Source organism: Perna viridis, chromosome 6 (genome assembly GCF_037379345.1).
Source record: "Perna viridis isolate PV_CMFRI_1.1 ecotype Kerala chromosome 6, ASM3737934v1, whole genome shotgun sequence".
NCBI classification, from domain to species: Eukaryota; Metazoa; Mollusca; class Bivalvia; order Mytilida; family Mytilidae; genus Perna; species Perna viridis.
Genome location: NC_142450.1, coordinates 45,517,133 through 45,539,135, shown reverse-complemented (window position 1 = coordinate 45,539,135; position 22,003 = coordinate 45,517,133). Strand labels below are relative to the sequence as shown.

The 22,003-nt window shown below is 33.3% G+C and overlaps 2 protein-coding genes across 2 annotated transcripts; both read right to left on the bottom strand.

Moving 5' to 3' along the window:
• Window positions 1–825: 825 nt before the first annotated feature.
• LOC148615246 (vitrin-like) lies at window positions 826–10,859 on the bottom strand. Its single transcript, XM_088589969.1, has 6 exons — window positions 10,817–10,859; window positions 4,391–4,442; window positions 3,422–3,522; window positions 2,345–2,671; window positions 1,525–1,800; window positions 826–941 (listed from the first exon to the last, which is right to left on the bottom strand). The coding sequence occupies exons 3-6, from the start codon at window positions 3,513–3,515 to the stop codon at window positions 937–939; spliced, it is 702 nt and encodes a 233-aa protein (XP_088446095.1). The 5' UTR covers window positions 3,516–3,522; window positions 4,391–4,442; window positions 10,817–10,859; the 3' UTR covers window positions 826–936.
• LOC148615245 (collagen alpha-1(XII) chain-like) lies at window positions 8,501–22,003 on the bottom strand. The gene is made up of 6 exons (XM_088589970.1): window positions 21,898–22,003; window positions 10,126–10,233; window positions 9,613–9,933; window positions 9,014–9,289; window positions 8,789–8,839; window positions 8,501–8,571 (listed from the first exon to the last, which is right to left on the bottom strand). Exons 2-5 carry the CDS (start codon window positions 10,190–10,192, stop codon window positions 8,808–8,810), a joined length of 696 nt encoding a protein of 231 aa, XP_088446096.1. The 5' UTR covers window positions 10,193–10,233; window positions 21,898–22,003; the 3' UTR covers window positions 8,501–8,571; window positions 8,789–8,807.

Below are 22,003 nucleotides of genomic sequence, written 5' to 3'. Positions count from 1 at the left end.
AATTCTTTAACGTGCGTATGAGGAACTAAGCGTGTGCCACTGTGATTTGCGGTAAGGTTTTCTGATTTATTTCCTGAGAACCCCAGCATGTAGAGTGCCCTTGCTACCCCATTCTGCCACCTCGGGTACACAACCCAGTTGATCTGTGGGCAGAGCGTCCGAGCACCTGGAAAAGGTTCGCCTTTTACAACAGGCTTAGCGCTGATGTGGGCTACTGTTGTAAAATTTATTTTGTGCACAAAGAGAAAATCATGATTGTTTGTAAGTACTTTCCTTTACAGTTGAAGTAGACAAATAATTGCAATAAACATAATCCGTATTTCAATCGTGTTGTTAGAGGCTATCTTTTTTTTCTTTTAATTTCAAAGTAATGCTTGTTATGTTATGTAACGTTTTGTTTTTGCTTTTTTTCAAATTATTTCATTTTCTTTAATTCCATGGTAAAATTTCTAAATTGGTCTGTAGGAATTCTTCTAAAAAGACTTTAACATTAATATTTTATATAGTAAGTACCAATCCATGAAAGTAATACAGAAAAAGCCAATGGTAAAGGTGAAACATGATGCAACAAACAATTGAAACAAACAATGCCCCGGTAGGGTAAGCGTTCTCTGCTTTTCTAGAAACACCTGCCGAGTTGCTCTTCTTCTTCAGGTTTTTCAGAACAATTTACGAACAAAGTCTGTGTAACCTCGAGATAAAAGTCGTCATTACGAAATCGTCGCCATCACGAACTTGTGCGTGCGATTACGTTATCTAATTACCAATGTCAATACCTTGGGAATTATTCTAGGGAAACGTGTACAACTTGTTTAATGAAACCAATTCAAGAACTGATACTGTTTATTTTATTTTTAGGAAAATAAAGCAGACTGTTCTCAATTATAATGTAATCAAGATACACATTTCCGAATTGCTGTTTCTTCTTCTCATGAATTATGCTGTAATAATATTTCATTTATTAAAATTCTAGTATAAAAATCTTAAGTATCACATCAGATGTAGCATTTTAATATTTAACTAAAATAGTTAGACCATTCATAGTGTCAAATGATAGAGCAAATCAAATGGTCGTTTTGTCTATCAAACAGTATTCTATGACTGAAAAAAACTTAATTGCGCCCAACGGTAACGTTGAGTTTTAAACGCAAGTAAACATGCAGAATTTAATCACATTCTTTTCTATGTACTAATGTTTTGCTCAAGTATTCATTTTCGTATTGTAATATTTCAATTTTAAGTAATAACACTAACTGTTTCAAGGAGCAATCCAGATTATGTCACAGAAACCCAACATGATATTCCGGTAAATATTATTATATGTGTGTATGTAGGTATAAATGTTTGTGATATAATCAGCATAGGAACTAAATTAAAACAAAGTACGTGTAATTCAAGTAGTCTTTCTTTGTTGTTATTGTGGCATACACAGCTAATTACGATAACTATTACTTCATTATAGTCAAATACTTGTTGTGTTCATAGTTTTATTGATATACAAAATATAAGATACTCTAAACTTACCACGGCGGCAAACCCGGCTGAAAACAAGTTTCTGGAAACTCTTCGTTACCAGCGTGCTAAAGCTTTCTGCACGTAATGCTTTACTTGCTTGCCGACTAAATGCTTTACCGCCTATTCCATCAATTTCATCCCAATCAATGATGTCACCGATTCCAATCGCAATGATCTCAATTCCGTACAATCGAACCAGTTTTGAAGCATTGAGGGTTTTCTTTTTGTATTGGGAGTTTCCATCAGTCATAACAATTGCAATATTTGGATACCTCCGGCGGTCACCTGTTGAAAATTGTCAAAAATTTCATTTAGCTAAACTATGCTGTTCTTAAATACATATCGGCGCAATCAGTTTGTAGTAGCTGTTTAAAAGTATAATATAGTTTATATTAGCTTTATAATGAACAGTTTATATTAGCTGTATAAGAAACAATGTATTTTAACTGTATAAAAAAGTTTATATTAGCTGAATAAAGAAACAGTTTATATTAGCTGAATAATAAACAGTATATAGTAGTTGAATAATAAACAGTTTATCATTAAATACAGAAACTATTGAACTTGCCCATATTGCATTTAAAACCTTGCCGCACTCGACAAATAAAGGTTTCCAACACACTTTAGACTTGTTCATTTTTGTGTATTGTAAATTTAACTTTATGACATGTTATTACACAGTCAATTTCTACAAGGAAATTTGTAGGTAAAAGAAATCCTAAAAGTAAAGTTTGGTAAGGAAGAATATCATATATATTTGTCGTGTTTACACTTTTTACTGCTCCTTTCTGTGATTTGTTTTAATTAACAGTGTTACAATCTTAATCACCATAATACGACGTGAAGCTTCTAAGACGAAGTCTGTCAAGACCAAGATAAGTATTGGTCATTCCACCACGGTAACGGATTTTCCTGATTGCTGATCTGAGAGTGTAAATATTGTTGTGGTCTTTAAGGCGAATTTCCGTGGCAGCTCTTGTTGAAAAAACCTCAACGCCGACTTGTGTTGCATATTGACCAATAGCCAATCTGCTGGTAATACCTATCACCAAGTCAAGCATCTTCTGAAAATGTCGTCTTCCAATACTTCCAGAGGTGTCAAGAAGGAATACAAGATCCATTCCTCCGCTACATCTATTTGGTTTAAAGATACTTCCTAAGTCGACAAGTATAAACAAAATTGAATGATAAATGAGAAAATTATTCTTTTAATGCAGAATTAAAATTTTGTGGCTTGAAATATAAAAACGCTTGCACCAAACAAATACATTTTCTACTATTGACACTATTCATTTCCTCATTGAACAGACAATCCGTTTATAAAATACAAAAAATATAAGTAATTTAAATTTCTGTATATAAAAAGAGTTTTTAAAGGCTAAAGAGAATGATATGTGATAATGCTAATTGAGAAAGTGGTTCGTTCTTTTTAAAATGCCACAATTTGTGTGAATAACTGCTTTCCATACTAATTATTTTCGAATTTACCATGTATTGATTGAAGCATTCAAAAATATATATTTGCCGTTTTGTTTAAAAAAAGGATGATTTTGATTGGTCACTGTAAACTTTTGTGTATATCAGAAAAACACCGCCTTGAGAACGAAAAGTACAAATTTTATATATTGCAAACTTCGATATTCTGTATCAATGAGTAACCTCCCATCAGCAGCATTATAATTAAACATGTAGGTAGATCTCAATGCAAGAAAAAAATTATACAAAGAGTATTCAAAACCAAAATTATCGAAAACAACAAATGTAATCACTCAGTGGAAAACATTTTGATTTGCCAAATATTTAAACTGAAGAAAAAAAGCACAAATATAGACCTTAACATTTCATAGGAAAGAAACAAAGATATTGAATGAATACAAAAGGCAATATATCTATTAAGTTAATTTACCAGTTTTATCAGCACTTATGCAACGCACAACCAAGCATGTACATATCAATGCTAGAAGAAACGATAGCATCATCTTTAGTACCCTCATCTTCATATATCCGCTAAAAGTATGAAAATGATATAACTGAATTAGTAATTAAGTGATAGTTATGGTGAATTATGTATATTGATACAAACTGAATATTCTACTGCACCTTAAAAATCTTTCGACGTATACACCATATGTAAGAGTGTCAGATATATCCTGTTCATGAACATTCGTGAAGTGATTTTTTTCTCATTTTCTGAACATTTTTTGTGTGTGATAATTTGCCAATCAACCCTTTAATTACTAATTTACTTCTCATTGTTACGTGATGATGCGTTTGTCTGCAACAATACCGATTCATCACATGGATTAAACAGAAATTGATGAAAGAGTAATCAAAGGAACCAAGATTATTGCGGTAATCAAAAGAATGCAATCCAGGGACAAAGACCAAACATGGAAAACATACGTTAACAACAAAGAACATAAAGTAAGTAAAATAATACATACAAAGTAACAAAAGCAAATGAAGAAATAGGACTCCACTAAAAACTGCGAGAATTGACTAGGTGTATCGTTAATGTAAGCGTCCTCTGCTTTTCTAGAAACACCCGCCGAGTTGCTCATAAAACGTCAAGTCCAAAATAGACGAAAGAGGAAAGGAAAACTTTGATATGAAATTTTACCCTAATGTTACGCAAAGATTAGCTCTTGATTGAAGTATTCGGTTAATTATCGTTGAAAATAACCTATTGAGTTTAGTTCTTTACAATAAAACGATATTTTTTTTCATTTCGCGGTAAAATTATCAATAGACAAGCACATTCATTTATGAAATGACCATTCAATGGGGAATATATTTAGTAAAACCATATGAAAAAAAGAATACTTAAAATTGTAAGCTATATAATATGATAAAATGCATAAAAAGGAAAACATACCGTGTTTTGAACTGATGGTCTTCTAACGCTGATTGTCTCTACTATGATACAAAGTTTTAACCATTTCGTTCTATATAAACAATTTTTTATTCTTAACACCTGTTGCAAATTCATCAAAACAGTATTAAGCATTGCCTGGAAATAGCTTCACTCACATGTCCAGACACTTCAAAACGAAATGTCAATATTCCATTTCTGTATAATCTACCATACAAAAGTCCAATACCATTTGAAATACGTAATGAGGCGATACTTTGTAGTCCAAAGAAAATACGCATAATAATTTGTATATATACAACCTTAAAATAATATGAATAACATGTCTGCAAATGGTGATGAATTTGTGACCGATGAATCCGCAAAGATAACTTCATTGACTTCCAAAAATATAGTAAATATAGTTCTTAAAAACAAAGTTCCGATGTTTTTCAACATAAAGAAAGTTCTGAGACATACACTGTGTCCACAATGGTACAATTCAGATTCTATCCATTTCAATTCAAAATGTTAAGAATACGTTCACTTTTAATAATATAATTTGCCTCTGTGTTATTGTAATGGTCTTAAAATAAGTTATTATGTTCATTGTAGTTACTTTTGTGGCAGGTTTGAATCATGAACAAGGTAATGATGTAAATAATCACTTGTTGACCGATACTGAAAATTTATCTTCAATTGACAAGTGTTACAAGAAATACTTGAATATGAAATTGAATATTCAGTGCGAATTTTTTTTATTAGAATCAGGCAAAATGGGGAAAAATAGAAACATGCTTACAAATTGTTCCAACAATATAATTTCCCTCAATGTTGCTCTCTCTCTCTCTCTCTCTCTCTCTCTCTCTCTCTCTCTCTCTCTCTCTCTCTCTCTCTCTCTCTCTCTGAAAAGACGATTATTTGATCTCTGCATCACTGATTTGCTAAGAATGTTTTCGATAAAGAAAAATTAGTTGTTTGACAGAGTTATCAGCCCTTGAAATGTTCGTTTTCAGTGCATATACCGAAGTTATACAGAAAACTTTTTTCCTTAATTCTGATGGTGCAAATAGAAAATATTTCAATAATATTGAAAATATCAACTTTCAAAAGGTGGATTTTTATACCATTTTTAACCTATTGTCTGATTCAGAGACAAGCACTTTATCAGTGAAAATTATTTCCTTTCGTATTCCAATATTGAAACCATATAAATCACAGTAAAATTGGAAATTTTACTAATGATTCGAGGAATGTTATCAGGAAATCAACGTACCAATGATTTAAACTTGTCTACAATAAGTAGCTGTTTCGCACAACGTACCTTTAAATCGCTTTAACTGTTTCCAGTCACGTTTTATTGACATGCAAACTAAAGCATTAGGACAATACGTGAGTAAACAAATAAAAACTTGTATAATATGGTAATAATAAAGAATATATATAAGATATTTAATAATGTTTTAAAAAAACATTTTACAACGACGACAATATTGGACCAACAGAATTATGTTGACCTAACTATCGACTGTATTTGTTCATATTACCAATCCGGTAAACATTGTTTAAAATAAATACTACTATATACCATTAAAATGACTAACTTTATATATAAATCAAAGTTTGTTACATAATCTGCAGCAGTATCTGATATTTACAAGTTGATTATTGCAAATGTAAAATGTTTCATTGTTTTGTGCAGATAAATATAACAACATAAAACGTTACCTAATTCGAACAAAACAAAACCTATGATTTAGACATCTTCACTGTTAACCCATCTTAAATCTGAAGGAAATGCGTTGTCTTTGTTCTACCATTTCTGAAGGATTTAAGATATAATAATGCATGATTATGTGGATGAATAATGCTCTAACAAATAACCAAAAAGTTTTCTTTTTACTCACAAGTAGAAACCGTTATAGGTTTCAAATGTTGTTTTATGAAAATGATTATTTGTCTAAATATTCAAACATATGTAATATGTGAACTACACTATTATCAAAACTGTATTTGCAATACTGTGCAGTAATTAAATAATAAATGTTATGAAAAAGAGTAAAAAACAATGAAAAACACACAGAGTCTGCAAAACACAGAACCAAATTGCCATACTGACACTAAACTTATAGAAAAATTATAGGAACAAGAGGTCTAACTGTAGCTTTTACTGTAAACTTTACATTTGAGTTTTCAACTTTCGACCATTTCATGCCGTAGGTGTATATAACATACGGTTATATATTACAATCCATTAAATTTGTGCAATTTTCACAAAAAAAAAAGAAAAAAAAACGAGGTTAAAGGTCCCCCACCCCAAAGAAAAAAATGCAAGTTTATTTTGTTACATGGAGTGAAAATATCATTTCAAAACCATTTGAGATTTTTACCGTTACTCTCTGTCTATTATTTGTGTACATTCCTATATTATTACATAAGTGTCTCTATGATAATCACATCATAAAAAGGGGAGAGTGTTTATGAACAAAAAGTTCATTTCTTTTGCTGACTTACTTTGATGCGCATTTAATTCATGTAACGATGTTAGATCTGTCAAATTCGATTACTACCTCCGGTGGACTCGAACTCGTACCGCTGTGATATCTATGGCAACACCGCCTGCACAAAGCCTAGCGCCCTAGACTACTCGGCGAGCATGGCTAGACAAATAGCTTTCGCTCCCCGGGTCATGTCATTCCTCATCGTAGACTTTTTCTAGGGTTGTAACTAAGTACACGATGTATAGTAGTACATGATAGCTCACCTTGGTGTTGTTGTGTTGGATAGAGGATCAATGCATGTCACCGCAAATAAATATTATGCATACGTCTCAAAATATGACAACTCTGCAACATCGAATCATGATTGATATGGGAAGATAACATAAGCATATGAGGATCTGAATGTTTTAGATTTTAGAACGGTTCAATTTGTAAAGGAAATATATTCCTTCCGCGGGGCTTGATTTGTATGTCTGTGACATCTATGACAACACAGTCTGCACATATCACAGCGCATTGGACAACTAGGACGGAACGTATATTGACCCAAAAGCTAATACATTTTATTGTGACAGACTTATCACAAAGATTTTTGGAACTTTACGATTGTAAGATTATACGCACATAAAAAGTGATCAAAGAGACAAAATCTTACAATTATATTGTTTGTAAAACAACAAGTCTACACTCTCTACAGTTAACTTTTAAAATTTAAACGCCTTGTGGGCCTCGCATTTTAAATCTCAAATAAAAAATGTTATTTATCTCTCTTGTTGCAGAGTAAAATTCTAAATATCATTGAAAATTAACATTTCCTCTTTTCACCAAAAAATTATACCCAAATGTAATCATTTCTGAAAAAAAAAACGATACAATATCGAAGAAAATGCAACAAAAGGGATTATTTCCTGTTCAATATTCCGAAAATGAACATGTTAACAACTTATTCAGTAAAAACAGTTTGCAAGTTTTATATAGGACAATAGTTATTAGTCAAATGCCAGAATTGAACGATATAGATTTCTATCAAAATGTTTTTTATATAATCAACCCTTGTTGAGCCGTCTTAACGTAGTAATTCGTTTAGATCGAAATTCAAGCATCATTTCCATATGAATCAATGGTTGCCGATGTATGTTCAAAATAAAGTGAAAAAAAAAACAAGAAAATAACAACAACAAAGGATCCCTATAGATCCCTATCCTCCCAATACGAGCAGTTATCTGATTATACAGGCTGATATATCCATTTTTTATATAAATTGTTCGTGAATTATTTATTTATGGGATAAGCATGCACGTATTGCGCTGTTATTGATATTCGCAGCCACATTTGAATAAAATGAATGTATGTTTTTTGTGTGTTTGATACTCTGCCACTAGTCAGAATACTTTTGTGATGCTTTTTTCATAAAATAAGAAAGAAGTTTTTTCTAATAGGTCTGACTGGTTGAGCAAACAGTTAGATGTCGATATTTCAAATGTAATTTTAATACCATGATAATACTTTAATGTAATTTTGTTTGAATACTTCACACCTAATCAATGATATTCAATATAAGACTAGTTGATAAGCCGGCTTCCCAAATTCAACGATAGAAGAATCACATGATTTACTATAAAAAAAAATATGCTAAAGTATAATAAACCAATTTATTATTCTTTTTTTTTTTCATTGCAGACCTCTGTTTCTTTCGCCTGACTCCTGTAAAGAAAAATAAAACCATAAACACAAATACAAAATGTTCTAACTAACAACGTTGTTAACATTAATCGCAAACTAACGACCAACATTATCATATGTGTTCATGAAAACAAAACGAATTTAAATTCGTGTAATACTGACTTTATCTTCATTGCTCCCCGGTTATAAATACTAAATATCAGAATGAAATGACCGTAAAATATCAATATGATAATACCTGTGTCCAGGTGTTTGAATTATGCCCACAATCTTGTCGCAAAATATCGAGCTGAAATAAAACAGGATATGTACGGTAAATATCATTACTGTTTATGCCACCAGGTTAAAAAAGTAAAATATAGTTATTTAAAAATCTGATAATGAACCTTTTGATTGAATGACTAGTCTTTTTGCTGAGAAAATAAAATTGATATTAATTCATAATGCTATCTTTTCAACATACCATTGCACGCGTTATGTGACACTGTTCTCTGAAGACTGTATGAAGAGAGCTTTCTAAATCTTGATACCCATAGTGCCCTTTTTCTGCGTCTTCCGAATCTACCAGAACACTCCATGTTATTTAGCTCATTAAAATCGATGTTACTGCCAATACCAATTGCAATTATCTCAATTCCATGAAGACAGACTTTTTTTGCAGCGTTAAGTGTTTTCTGTTTGTTTTGGGATTTTCCATCCGTCATCACAATAGCAATTTTTGGAACCCAATATCGATGACCTTTGATGATGACATAAACAAAACTTACAAAAGTTTTACTGAATTACCCGTAATCTTGTTTGAAAACTTCGATTTAACTGAATCTTTTGATTATCTTATTTAAAACTGCTATTTACTTAATTTGTTTATATTGTTTGTGTATGATAAATATTTAGTACGGACATGCGCGTTATAAGATGAACAAAATAAAATAACATTTCCTTATGTTCCAATGACATTACATCTCTTATTGTTAATCTTTTTGAAATAACAATTTGAATTGTTCGCAGTATCTCAAATTTTCATTTGTTTTATGATAAACTAACATATTGTAAGTGACTCACCATTGTACGATTTGAAGCTATTTCGGACAAGATTATTCAAACCAAGATAAGTATTGGTCCATCCACCGGTGTAACGGATTCTACTAACTCCTGATTTTAACGAATTGATATTATTATGGTCTTTCAGGCGAATTCTGGTATACGCTTGGGTTGAAAAGACATCAACGCCAACCTGTGTTCTATGCCTACCAATAGCAAAGTTGCTAGATATGCTTTTCACGAAGTTAAGCATTACATTAAAGTGGGGTCTCCCGACACTTCCGGAGGAATCAAGAACGAACACAATGTCTCGCTTTCCGTAACACCGTGGTCTTATTATCCCTACAGTGGAAGTAAAATAGTTAAAAATGCATTGTCATTGTTGCGATTAGTTTAAACTTTGGAATAGGAACCTAAGATCGAATTTATTAATGTACACATTTCTACTTTTATTTTCAGAAAATGTAACTAACTTTTTTTCCGCTGAATAGTAAATTGATTATCTATAAATAAAATGAAAATTAAATAACTTACTCAAGGCACTCGTCCAATGCACAATGAACAGTGTACATGTCAGTGATAGAAAAACCCGCAGATTCATCTTATTATCGATTTATTTTCCTATTACAGAAACAGTAAAATCTAAAAAATAGATACTATATATTTTAAGCTCTTGAAACACAAAGCAATTAAAAAGTTGAAAATACCACACTTAATCTTTAAAATAGATTACATTTCACATTTATTTTGCAAATACTGTCCCAGTAAAATTAGTACAAGAAAACAAGATAATAACATGTCTCTATGATTTGATCGTTTAATCTACATCTTAGACACCTAGATATTTGCGATATCACACTTTGGACAATGTGATACCGATAAGTGAATAAAAAAATAGCTGTTGCCATTGGTTGTTGTCTGGTTGAGTATCATTTACTGTTAAACCTAATTGGTCGAAAGTGACGTTGTGACCTTTCTAATTTGTTCTGCCGATACCATTGGTTACGTCATAAACGGACGATCGCCAAAAATTCTGCCATGACAGATGCCGAATGGTAATCGGACAAAATATTCGAAATGAATCATAGAGTTTCTATTATTTGTCTTCTGTTTCTTAATTAAATAGGGGTTAGTATCTCGCTGAACCTGTGTATAATGATGTTTTAGGGTCAGCTGCAGCAAGCCCTGTGGTCTGAGGGTTTCCTTATCGTTCTTTGAAGACCAATGAGTGGCCTTAGGCTGACATCTTCATCCGAAGGGCTTGTTGTCTTTTTGAAAAATATATCACACCTATTCTCATTATATTTATAACTCGTAAAAGTTTGTAAAAATTTAATAGCTTAAGTTGATGGTTCGCGATATTTAACTTTCATTCAATATTATTTAAGGAAAAATGGCGGCTGATGTAAACAGTCAGGTTATATCGCCCTCTGACGTAAATAACGAATATTTTATGGAATATTCATCAGAAAATAGCACAACAGTCAATATTCTTACCGAGTTGGATACCCTAAACCAAACGAATGTCAATAATAGACATCTTGACCCCTCTCAAGACTTTAAAAGTTCACAATCGTTAGACATTATACCAAATCAAGAGTTTCTAGCTATGTTAGATGACGAACTGATTGATCTACCAAAAGACAAATATATTGCAAAATTAATTGGCCCGAAATTCGGACGATTTGATAACATGATATAGAAGTATGTTATTAAGTAAGGCCAGGTCGAAAAAAAAATTAAAGAATTGAAAAGACGTAAAGCCAGTGTTTGTAATAGAATCCAACATAAGCATTTAATAAATGGTGGACGTAGTGTTACTCAAGCGTTAACATGTCTTTATACCCTTGTGGTCCAATATGGTAGAATACCGAACGAATGGAAGTGTGATATTGTAGTACCAATTTTCAAAGGTGGTGATAAATCGAAGCGATCGCCGGATAACTACAGACCTATTAGATTGATACCGTGTAGTATTAAAGTTTTTGCACATATAATCCGTGCACGGCTAATGAAGCATGTTTTTGTGATAAATTATTCCCCAATGTCCAACAGCAAGGATTTCAAAAACAATTAAGTTGTATATCTGCATCTTTTAATCTACATGAGACAATATTTCATAATCTTATATTGTGCAGTAAAGTTTTGTTGCCTTCCTGGACAGCAGAAAAGCGTTTGATACGGTCTGTATAAGTTACATAAACTTGGGGTGGATAGCATATTATTAACGAATGCCATGTAAATACTAAAAGTGCCGTTGTCGTTAACCAAACTCAATCAGCCTTTTTTCCTGTCCAAGAAGAAGTAAGACAAGGTGGTGTATTATCTGGTCTGTTATTCTTGGTATCCTATGATCAACTTCTATCAGATCTTGAAATATGTAATGAAAAAACTGTTAGTTTTAATATTAATAGCTGTTGTCCCTGTCTTGCTGATGATGTTTCGTGTATTGGTACAACACCAAGTGCTCTTCGGCAGGATGCTTGATGTTTGTACCGCCTACGCATATAAATGGAGATTTCATTTCAACGCCAAAAAGTCATACATTATGCAATTCTCTTTGAACCCGAGGGAAAATCGTACTCAACATTGCTGGTACATTAGTAATCAACTCATTCCGTTGACAGATAAGCAGACACATTTAGGAATTGAATGGAACAGTTCCGTCATTTCAACGCGAAAAAGTCATACATTATGCATTCTCTATGAATTGAAAACTTATACCGAAAAGGTAAAAACACATTTATTGCGACACGAACTGTTTATACTAAAGATACAAACCAATGTGTGGCTTTACATATATATAAAACTGTCGTGCTTCCCACTACAATATATGGTTACGAGGTTTGGTCGAACTTAAAGAACAATGATATTGCATTACTTGATAAATTTCAGCATTTTATATTGAAATATATTTTAAACTTGAAAATGTCAACAAGGTCTGTGATATGTGCCAGAGCCTGCTATCCCTTCATCCAATTACAGCGTATATAGATATACGCAAGCTGTGCTTTTTAGAAAAGCTTTGTAATATGAAAGATGAACATTTGTCAAAACGAATATTTCTTACCCGGCTTTTCTCTTATTTTATTGACCACGATATTTATCACTTAAATATTGACTAAATATAAACTGCAAGAAGGGTATCTCCCCAACAAAATGTATTGTGAATACCGCAGTTGACACAAGAGAACTGGTTAACACGTATAAATAGTCAAAGTGATTTTTGGAGGTTTACGCATATTCATCAATCAGTCAATACCTCTGTTCTTTAAAAGTCAGCAAAGACCACGAGAGAGATGATAGGACGTGGTTGTTTATAATGAAACTTATCACGGATATACCTAAATCAACATCAGGTCTATGTACTGTATGTAACAGATATTTCATGGAGGTATATGTTCATGCTTGTTCTGGTTGCCCGTCTACATATAAATTACAAAAACTTTGGTGGGATGTGTTAACTGAAAATTTTCCGTCGGACATGTTTGTCGAACTAAACTCTTACCACGAGGAAGACCTCTATCAAGTGCTACTCGGGAGAATACCTGAAAATTTTAGTGACGATATAAACATTGAAGAATTTTCAAAGCTTAGTTGTTCAATGCGTCGCAGAGTATAATAGAGCTTTAGTACGTGCCAATATATGAAATACCATCCGCAACACACTCTTCTATTCTAACATTGCCTACATTTGTCTTGTGTACTGTGAATATTTAATGTATATAATCTCAAACATGTTTGATTTGCATACATAATATTATATTATTCTTACTTAACTTTATATTTATATAATATGTCAAAATTTGTATTATTGAATCTCTTAATTAATGAGGAATTAAAGATATTGATACAAGATAGGGTTTACATCAGTAGGTTTATAATGAAGATATATTTTTGAGTGTCAATCAGGTTCCTTTTTCGTGTTTGTTCGTGTCCGTCTGAGTGAATTCATGCCCGATATGGACAATTTAAACATATTTATGTGATTGTATTTGTATTATTGTATTGGGATTATTATGGGAATGTTTTCTAAGGGTCAGGACAGGACAGAGTTCGTTCTCATTGTTGCATCCCTCATGTCAAGTCAATCCCAGGCTGTCGACCAGTCCCCAGCTTTATTTCGTCTATTTATTCATATTTCTCACCTGTCCCTGCCATTATATTTATATAGTCTGCTAAGGGATATGATTGTTATGGGCTTATTTTCCCCGTATTATAAGCTATAGTAGGTCCCGTCTTCCTTCTTTTCCATCCCGTTATTATATGTTTCCCTTCAATGTCAACCATGTTTATATTTGGCAGACCGGAAGTAATTGGTTGGGAAAATATAGACTCCTGTGGGAATGCAGAGATTTCTTAACCAATTATATTGTTTGGAGGTCCACAAGGATAAACCAATGATATTAGCCGAATCCCAACATTCCTGAAAGTGGGCCTAAAATTCCAACAAGTGGGGCAGTTATATATAAACTGTGGGCCGGCGTCCTGAAATTAATCCAGGCAGAATTATTCTGAGAGCAGTCAGTACTATTCAGCTCGATGTTGACCACTGAGAGCTACCAGCTTGCCAGGAGAACAACACCCGTGGTATGCCCCTGTATTTTTGGTAGTAAATATTTTTACTACGACCTTACCTTGACATAACCTATAGAACCTAGCAGCCCGTATCATATTTTGTGGGGACCTCCGTTTATACTTTAGCGTTCAGTGGTAGGGTTTTAACATTATATATTGTATGTATTAAATTATTGACTCCTGAGAGGTTAATAAATGTTCTTTATAAGTTGAAATTCTGTTGGGTTGTGTATTAAGAACAAGTATATGGAAATACCTTCAAAGGCCACCCTACCAGTGAAATACCACTTTCCTATACACTTGCGCTCGAAATATACCTACACACCCGTGAGGGCGTAACATTTGGTGACCGGCGGTAGGATAGGACCTTTATAACCAGTGTCTTTATAAAAATTGCTACCATTTTCCATAGTTTGTTTGGGAATCACAATTCATTAGAATTTTTGCCTTTACTTATGAGTAATTCTGTTTCCAATTCTGGGGATGAAACCATTCCGTTAGAGCACCAGTCTGAAACTGGTAGTATACATAGTTCTAGACATAATGAATCACCTAGAAGTAGTGCTTTCTCTTCACGTGCCTCTACACCTAATATAATTTTACCTTCTGATAGAGTTGAAAATAGAGGTGAACACACATACTTCCATTATGATCAAATTAGATCACAAATGGAAAGAATGTCTAGACAAATTGAAATGAATCAACCAGAGAGACATAAGAGCTATTGTGAATCACATTGACACAATGCAAAGAGACTTTGACCATATAATTGAACAATTACCTACATGTATGCAGATGCAGATAGAAGCTATTCTGAACAGGTGACTTGACCAGAGGGGTTTGACAATAAATTCTACCAATCAACCTTTAGCTGTACCAAATGAAGTAAATAGTCAAACCAATAATGCAGTGAATTCAGTTTCAAACAGTATGACAGAAAGACCTGCTTGTAGAAATCAAACCTTTCAAGTTGTCCAACCAGTCCATACACCTAACCCAAGCACTACACCAAATACTGTTAGTGATAATTGTATTCAGACTCAGTCCAATAGTACCCCTGCATTCAGACCTGTGCAGGTTCAAAACCCACTGAACCATGTAAACATTGGCTATACAAAACCAAACACCTATGATGGCAAATCTAGTTGGTCAGACCATAGAGTCTATTTTGAAACTGTTGCTAAATTGAATAATTGGGATGACGTGACAAAAGCCCTTAAGCTCATTTCATGCATGACTAATAATGCACTTGTTGCAATAGGTGATATCAATACCAACTGTCCCCCATCATACTTTCAGTTAACCACCAAACCAAACAGAATTATATAGAAGTGAAATGGAGGCCAGGATAAGAAAGAGAGGAGAAGCACTACAAGAATTAGCACAAGATATCAAGAGGTTAGTCAGACTATCTTACCCAACTGCTTCCAGTGAGTTGAAAGACCAGCTGGCCTATAAACGTGTCAGGGAAGCACTGAGTGACACAAACCTAAAATGGGCAGTATGTCAAGGAAATCAGGATACCATTGATGAAGCGGTACATCGAGCCCTGAAATATGAGGCATTACACAAGACTAAATTAATACCATCATTGGGATTTCAAGGAAATAAAAGCAAAAAGTTTGAGAAAAATGAATTTGAAACCATACATACACAGACCAAGTTTGTGTTTATTGTCAAAAGATTGGCCACATACTCCGTGACTGTAACACTCGAAAACGAGACCTAAGGAAAATTATTAGGGGCTGAAAATGTGGGTCAATTTTCAGCTACAGATAACATTAGTAAGGGACCCACTTTATTAGAAATTAAGAATTCAGATCATGATGGTCTATTTGTCACTGTAGAAATATGTCACATTTCTATTCACTGTCTGGTTGATACAGGCCCTACTATGAGTTTCCTTCACACTAAAATATTTAGACAGTTACCAAAACCTATTCAAAATAAATTAAAACCATATAACCAGAAATTAAGAATGGTAGGTGGGGAAGAAGTTGAACATTTATGCATTGTTGACATACCAATGGATATTGATGAGCATGTAATTGACCAAGAAGGTGAAATCCCTGCTGTCCTTGGATATGATTTTTTGAACCAAAATCAATGCATAATAGATATCTGTAATTGCTCTTTGCAGTTTAACAATACCCATGTATCTCGTCATCTTGAGAGTATGAACCCTTCACATGCTCAAACAACAGCCTTTACAACACCAAAGGGGTTGTTTGAGTTCTAGAGAATGCCAATGGGGTTGTCCAACGCATGTGCTATCTTTGAAAGACTGATGGAGTGTATACTTGCAGGACTTCAATGGGAAACCTGTGTCATATACCTAGATGACATAATTACCTTTTCTAGAACCTTTGACGAGCATCTGGAACGACTGCAACAAGTTTTGTTTCAAGAATAAGAGATGCTGGCCTTAAACTAGCACCCAAAAAGTGTCACTTTTTCGTCGTGAGGTCACATTTCTAGTCCAAATTGTAAACAAGGAGGGTATGAAACCTGATCCATCAAAGATTGAGTCTGTCAGATCTTGGCCCATGCCCTTCAAATTGAAGGAATTACGTGCGTTTTTGGGAACATGTTTATACTACAGAAGGTTTATAAAAGACTTTAGTAAAATTGCAAAATCTCTTCATCGGCTCACTGAGAAAAATGCCCCCTTCCAATGGACTCAGCCATGTCAGGAGTCCTTTGAAAATTTGAAATCCTCTTTAATCAGTAGCCCTATCTTAGTATATCCCTCTATGGAAAAACAGGTTTTACTTGATACAGATGCCAGTGGCATTGGGCTTGGTGCAGTTCTTTCTCAAATAGGTGATGATGGGAATGGACATGTTGTGGCATATTACAGTAAATCGTTCTCTAAGCAAGTCCGTCAGTATTGTGTTACCCGTCGAGAACTACTGGCAGTTGTTGCAGCCGTACGCCATTTTCATCATTATCTCTATGGAGTAGAATTTGTTGTCCGTACCGACCGTGGGGCCCTTAACTGGTTAACCAATTTTAAAACATCCGGAAGGACAGTTAGCCAGATGGCTTGAGATATTAGGTAGCTATAGTTTTAAAATAAAGCAGAGACCAGGCGTTAGGCATGGTAATGCAGATGGATTATCAATAAGACCATGTGACAATTGTAAACATTGTGACCAAAAAGATGCAGCAGAAATTCAGCCATACTTGCGAGCACAAGCACGCACAAGAAATGAAGAGAAGCCTGAAATCGAAGAAACCCCCAGTGCTACCAATTGGTTGCAAACAAAAACTCCTGAAGAATTGGCAAAAGCTCAGATAAATGACCCATTGCTCAAAATGGTGATTGATTGGGTAAACTCATACCACAAACCAGAATGGCAAGAAATATCACACCTTGGTCCTATTCATAAGACTTATTGGAGACAACTTCAAAGGCTTGTGTTGGAAAACAATATTTTATGCAGGAAGTGGGAATATGTGACCACTAATGAGGTATTTCTTCAATATGTGGTGCCCCAATGCATTCCGACATGAAATATTATGTTTACATAATGACCAATTGGCAGGTCACTTAGGTACAAAAAGAACGCTAGCTAGGATACGGTGAAGGTTTTATTGGGCCCATTTTTCAGACCAGGTAAAAAGATGGGTTAATAAATGTAAACAATGTCAGAAAAGAAAACCACCAGCAACAAACAATAAGGGAAAGCTACAGTCCTATACCACTGGAATACCTTTAGAACGCATAGCTCTTGATTTACCTGGACCTTTACCTGTTACCCACCAAGGTAACAAATACCTATTAGTAGTTACTGACTACTTTACTAGATTTGCAGAGGCCTATCCAGTACCAAATATAGAGGCTAAAACTATAGCCGGTAAGATTTAAACAGAGTTTATTTGCCGGTATGGATTACCATCTATTATACACAGTGACCAAGGAACACAATTCACTAGTGAAGTGTTCTCAATCATGTGCCAGACACTAAAAACTGAGAAAACCCGATCAAGTCCTTTCCACCCTCAGAGTTCAGGAATGGTAGAACGTCTGAATCGGACCATAGAAGAAATGCTAAGTAAATTTGTCTCCCGTGATCAAAAAGATTGGGACCAATACGTACCTTTTGTAATGATGGCTTACAGATCCCCAGTGCAAGAGACTACTGGGAAATCACCACATTTGTTGATGTTGGGAAGGGAGACCAGATTATCTATTGACCTTATATATGGGAAACCTAAAAATAGTCCAAAAGATGATACTATCCCTGAATATATTGAAAGGGTTATGACCAGAAATGAAAAAAAAAATCATGAAATCGTTCGTGATAGACTTGTTGAGTCCGCTAACCGCCAGAAACAGCGTTATGATGTTTCATGTAACCCACCTCATTTTAAAGACGGAAATGGTCAGACCATGCTACAGAAAACAAAACGAACCAAGGGAAGGTGCCCAAAGTTACAATTTAGGTTGGAGGGACCATATATTATCACCAAAGTTGTTTCTGATGTTTTAGTTCAGATCCAACTGGGACCAAAATCCAAACCGAAAATTATACATGTAAATAGGTTGAAATTGTACCATGGGAGTATAAAAAGGTGATACCAAGCTGATGTGTCATCTGATTGTCCAGCTTTCAATGCCCGAAAGAGATCCAAAAATGACAGCTGACCCTGACAGAGCGACTTTTTATGATTTCGGTGTTTCAGTTTTGAAGTTATTGAATTTAATTCACACATTCGATTACCACGAATGTGTATAAATAGTTTACACATTCCATTTCCACGAATGTGTATAAATAGTTCACACATTCAATTACCATGAATGTATATAAATAGTTCACACATTCGATTACCACGAATGTGTATAAATAGTTTACACATTCCATTACCACGAATAAGTATAAATAATTCATACATTCGATATAGTGGAACTTACACTTGACAAAATTGTCTTTGGTATATAAGAGTCCGCAAAAGAAAATCTTAAGTATTGTATCCTATTATGTGTACCAATAATCCAAAAGGTGTCAATCAATTATGTGTAAATATTAACTTGAAATACTAGGAAAAGTCTGTCTTCTAAGGAGAGACAGAATAGAAACTTTCCAAAGCCAGTTTGCAAGTATGTAAGAAAATCTTGATGCTTTGAGAATGAAATCTCTGCAGTCTCAAAACCTTACTTTCTATAATTGCTATATCTTCCAATTCCACATATAACTTGTTTCATTAAGATAGCTACTATATTATATATTGTATTGTAAAAATATAATTGCGATGTGTAGTTAAACAACATAAATACATTTGTATAATAAAAACATGAAAACATTCAAAAAGGAAAACAAATAGAATCATTCAATAATATTTTGATTTTTCAATGTATTTTGTGGTTGACATTATGCAATTCCTGGGTAAAAACTAATTTCTTTCCTTGTAGATATATTCCTTTAAAATCGTGATTTGGGAGACCTCTGCATGATGTCAAAGGAACAGTTAAAAATATTTAGGTATGAAATTTCAATTTTCCTTGTCTGTGCATTCTATTTTGAATTATAAAGTTCCCTAGAATTTTTACCACTATTAGAGCCAATATCAAAAGATATTCATTTGGTACTGTAGAAATGAAAACTTCATGGTGTTACTTAATATGCAAATTTGCGAAAAAAATCAGATTGTTGAAAACTTCAAAAACTAGTTACAAAATTCGTTCGACATAATTTTTCCAAATTAGAAACTTTTAGTCAGGAATTTCCAAAGCAGCACCTTTACAACCATAAAAGCCTTATAGTTATTTGCGTTCAGAGATTAAAGAATAACACATCTTCTGCTAGACGGTTGATGATGTGCTTTCGGGTGAAAATGAAACCTTTTTTTGGTCAAAAAGACCAAACATATAAACATCATACAGTACTAGTATAGGGAAAAATTACCATAGTATGGTGTAATGGGTGATGGGGGATGGGTGATAGGGTATAGGTATAGTGTATTAAGGATGGGGAAATAAAATCTTTTAGTATTTTTTATATAAAAATGTTTCAAAATTAATTAATACTAACAGTGTAAATGTTTAAGAACTTTAAACATAAAATTTAATTTGAAAATGTATATATTATGCAAAACATTCAATTTGACTTTAGAGAGATGGGGATTTTTCTATGATGAATAGGGCAATGGGGAAATGGGAGGGTGGTATATGGTTTAAGTTCAAAGTTTAAACCATTCAAGAGATGTACCTTATATAGCCTATCAGGATACATATCCAGTTGCGTCCATAGCTCAATTGATCTCATATTCATAATGAAGATAAAAAAAATATGTATTTATACCAAAATTACAATGTGGGGTAAAGGTTTCTGAGTTCAACCCCGACTCAGGCTAACTATTTTCTTTTTGTATTTTTGGTCAAAGTTTCAATATAAAAATGGCATTTTTCTAATTTCAGTAACCGTTTTCTCCTAATTTGTCAATGGACAGTTCGCGTTTTCATGATTTCATGACAGAACATCTTTAGTTTCGGGCCAAAACAGTGTTCTGATTTGTATATCTAACAGTATTTAATACAATCCCAACCCTTACTTTCAAGCTAAAATATGCAATGAATATCATACTTAATTATTTTTATTTCTGCCCTTCCATCCCATTTGAAAACAAAATTAAACCAATTTTTGGGTTTAGTAAGCATTTGTTTTGTTTTATTACTACTTTTACAAAGTACCCCATTTGGTAACTTGCACCTTTTACTTCCATACTGGTTGGATCAAAATCGAAAATAAGAGGTGCACAATTGGAACATATGATAATGATTCTGTGAAAGTTTCATTCAATTAAATTCAGTGGTGAAGGAGGAATAACGTATAGAAGATGGGCCCCCCTATCCCCATATTCACCAATTTTGTTATGTGAAACCCCAAAATTTATTTTGTATCACAATCTAAAATAGAAGGTGCACAATAGGTTTATGTAATAAAGAATCTGTGGAAGTTTCATTCCATTTCATTCAGTGGTTATAGGAGGAGAAAGGATTAGAGATGGGTTACCCATTTCTTGTTAACATTTCCGTTATTATACAATTCCTACTTTATATTTCAGTATGTATTCAGAATTCCTACATTATATTTTAATATTTATTCAGAATTCTTACTTTATATTTCAGTTATTATATAACACTCCTGCTTTATATTTCAATAATTATACAGAATTCCTGATATTTTAGTTGCTATTTATAATTTTATTAAACATGCCAGTTATCATACATAATTACTGACATTTTCAGTAATTATATATAATTCCTAATTACACAGTTTTAGTGTTAAATATATACATATAATTAAAAAAATAGCATGACCATGACAGGAATGACATGTATTCAGTGAGTGGTGTTTGGTTTATAACTAAATTCAATTGTCTTCATCATGCACTAGTAGAAGTGTTAATTCCAATATTTTCATATACGGGTAAAGATTTGTACACGGTGAATATCAAAAACTTTATATTTGTCAACGTACTGTTGGCTTATAATAAATCAAAATGACCCTTCATTTTCTGTCTTTATGTATTTCGTAATGGTACTGACCCATACAAAATTAACAACAATTCATTACAAATTTCTTACATCATGCTTCATAATACATCACTAAACCATAATTGTAAAAACTTATTTTGAAAAGAAGCTTTACAAGAAAGGTGTATCAGTGTATCGTATGCTGATACAATTTGTTGTTTGCTTATTTCTCAGTAATGTAAAGTTACCTGTCTGTGTGAACTGTACTGGTCGGTAGGCAATAACTACGTCAAGTAGATACGTTTAATAAATAGCCACATGACTTTTCAATAAATTTGTTTATTTATCGACATT

What these genes read in the sequence shown, in the direction of transcription:
- LOC148615246 (XM_088589969.1), bottom strand. Translation starts at nt 3,515, where the DNA reads ATGAAGATGAGGGTACTAAAGATGATGCTATCGTTTCTTCTAGCATTG. An exon ending in CATAAGTGCTGATAAAACTG is followed by an intron (nt 2,672 to 3,421) that starts GTAAATTAACTT and finishes TTGTCGACTTAG; the next exon opens with GAAGTATCTTTAAACCAAAT. An exon ending in AAGCTTCACGTCGTATTATG is followed by an intron (nt 1,801 to 2,344) that starts GTGATTAAGATT and finishes AATTTTCAACAG; the next exon opens with GTGACCGCCGGAGGTATCCA.
- LOC148615245 (XM_088589970.1), bottom strand. Translation starts at nt 10,192, where the DNA reads ATGAATCTGCGGGTTTTTCTATCACTGACATGTACACTGTTCATTGTG. An exon ending in GCATTGGACGAGTGCCTTGA is followed by an intron (nt 9,934 to 10,125) that starts GTAAGTTATTTA and finishes CTTCCACTGTAG; the next exon opens with GGATAATAAGACCACGGTGT. An exon ending in TAGCTTCAAATCGTACAATG is followed by an intron (nt 9,290 to 9,612) that starts GTGAGTCACTTA and finishes TCATCATCAAAG; the next exon opens with GTCATCGATATTGGGTTCCA.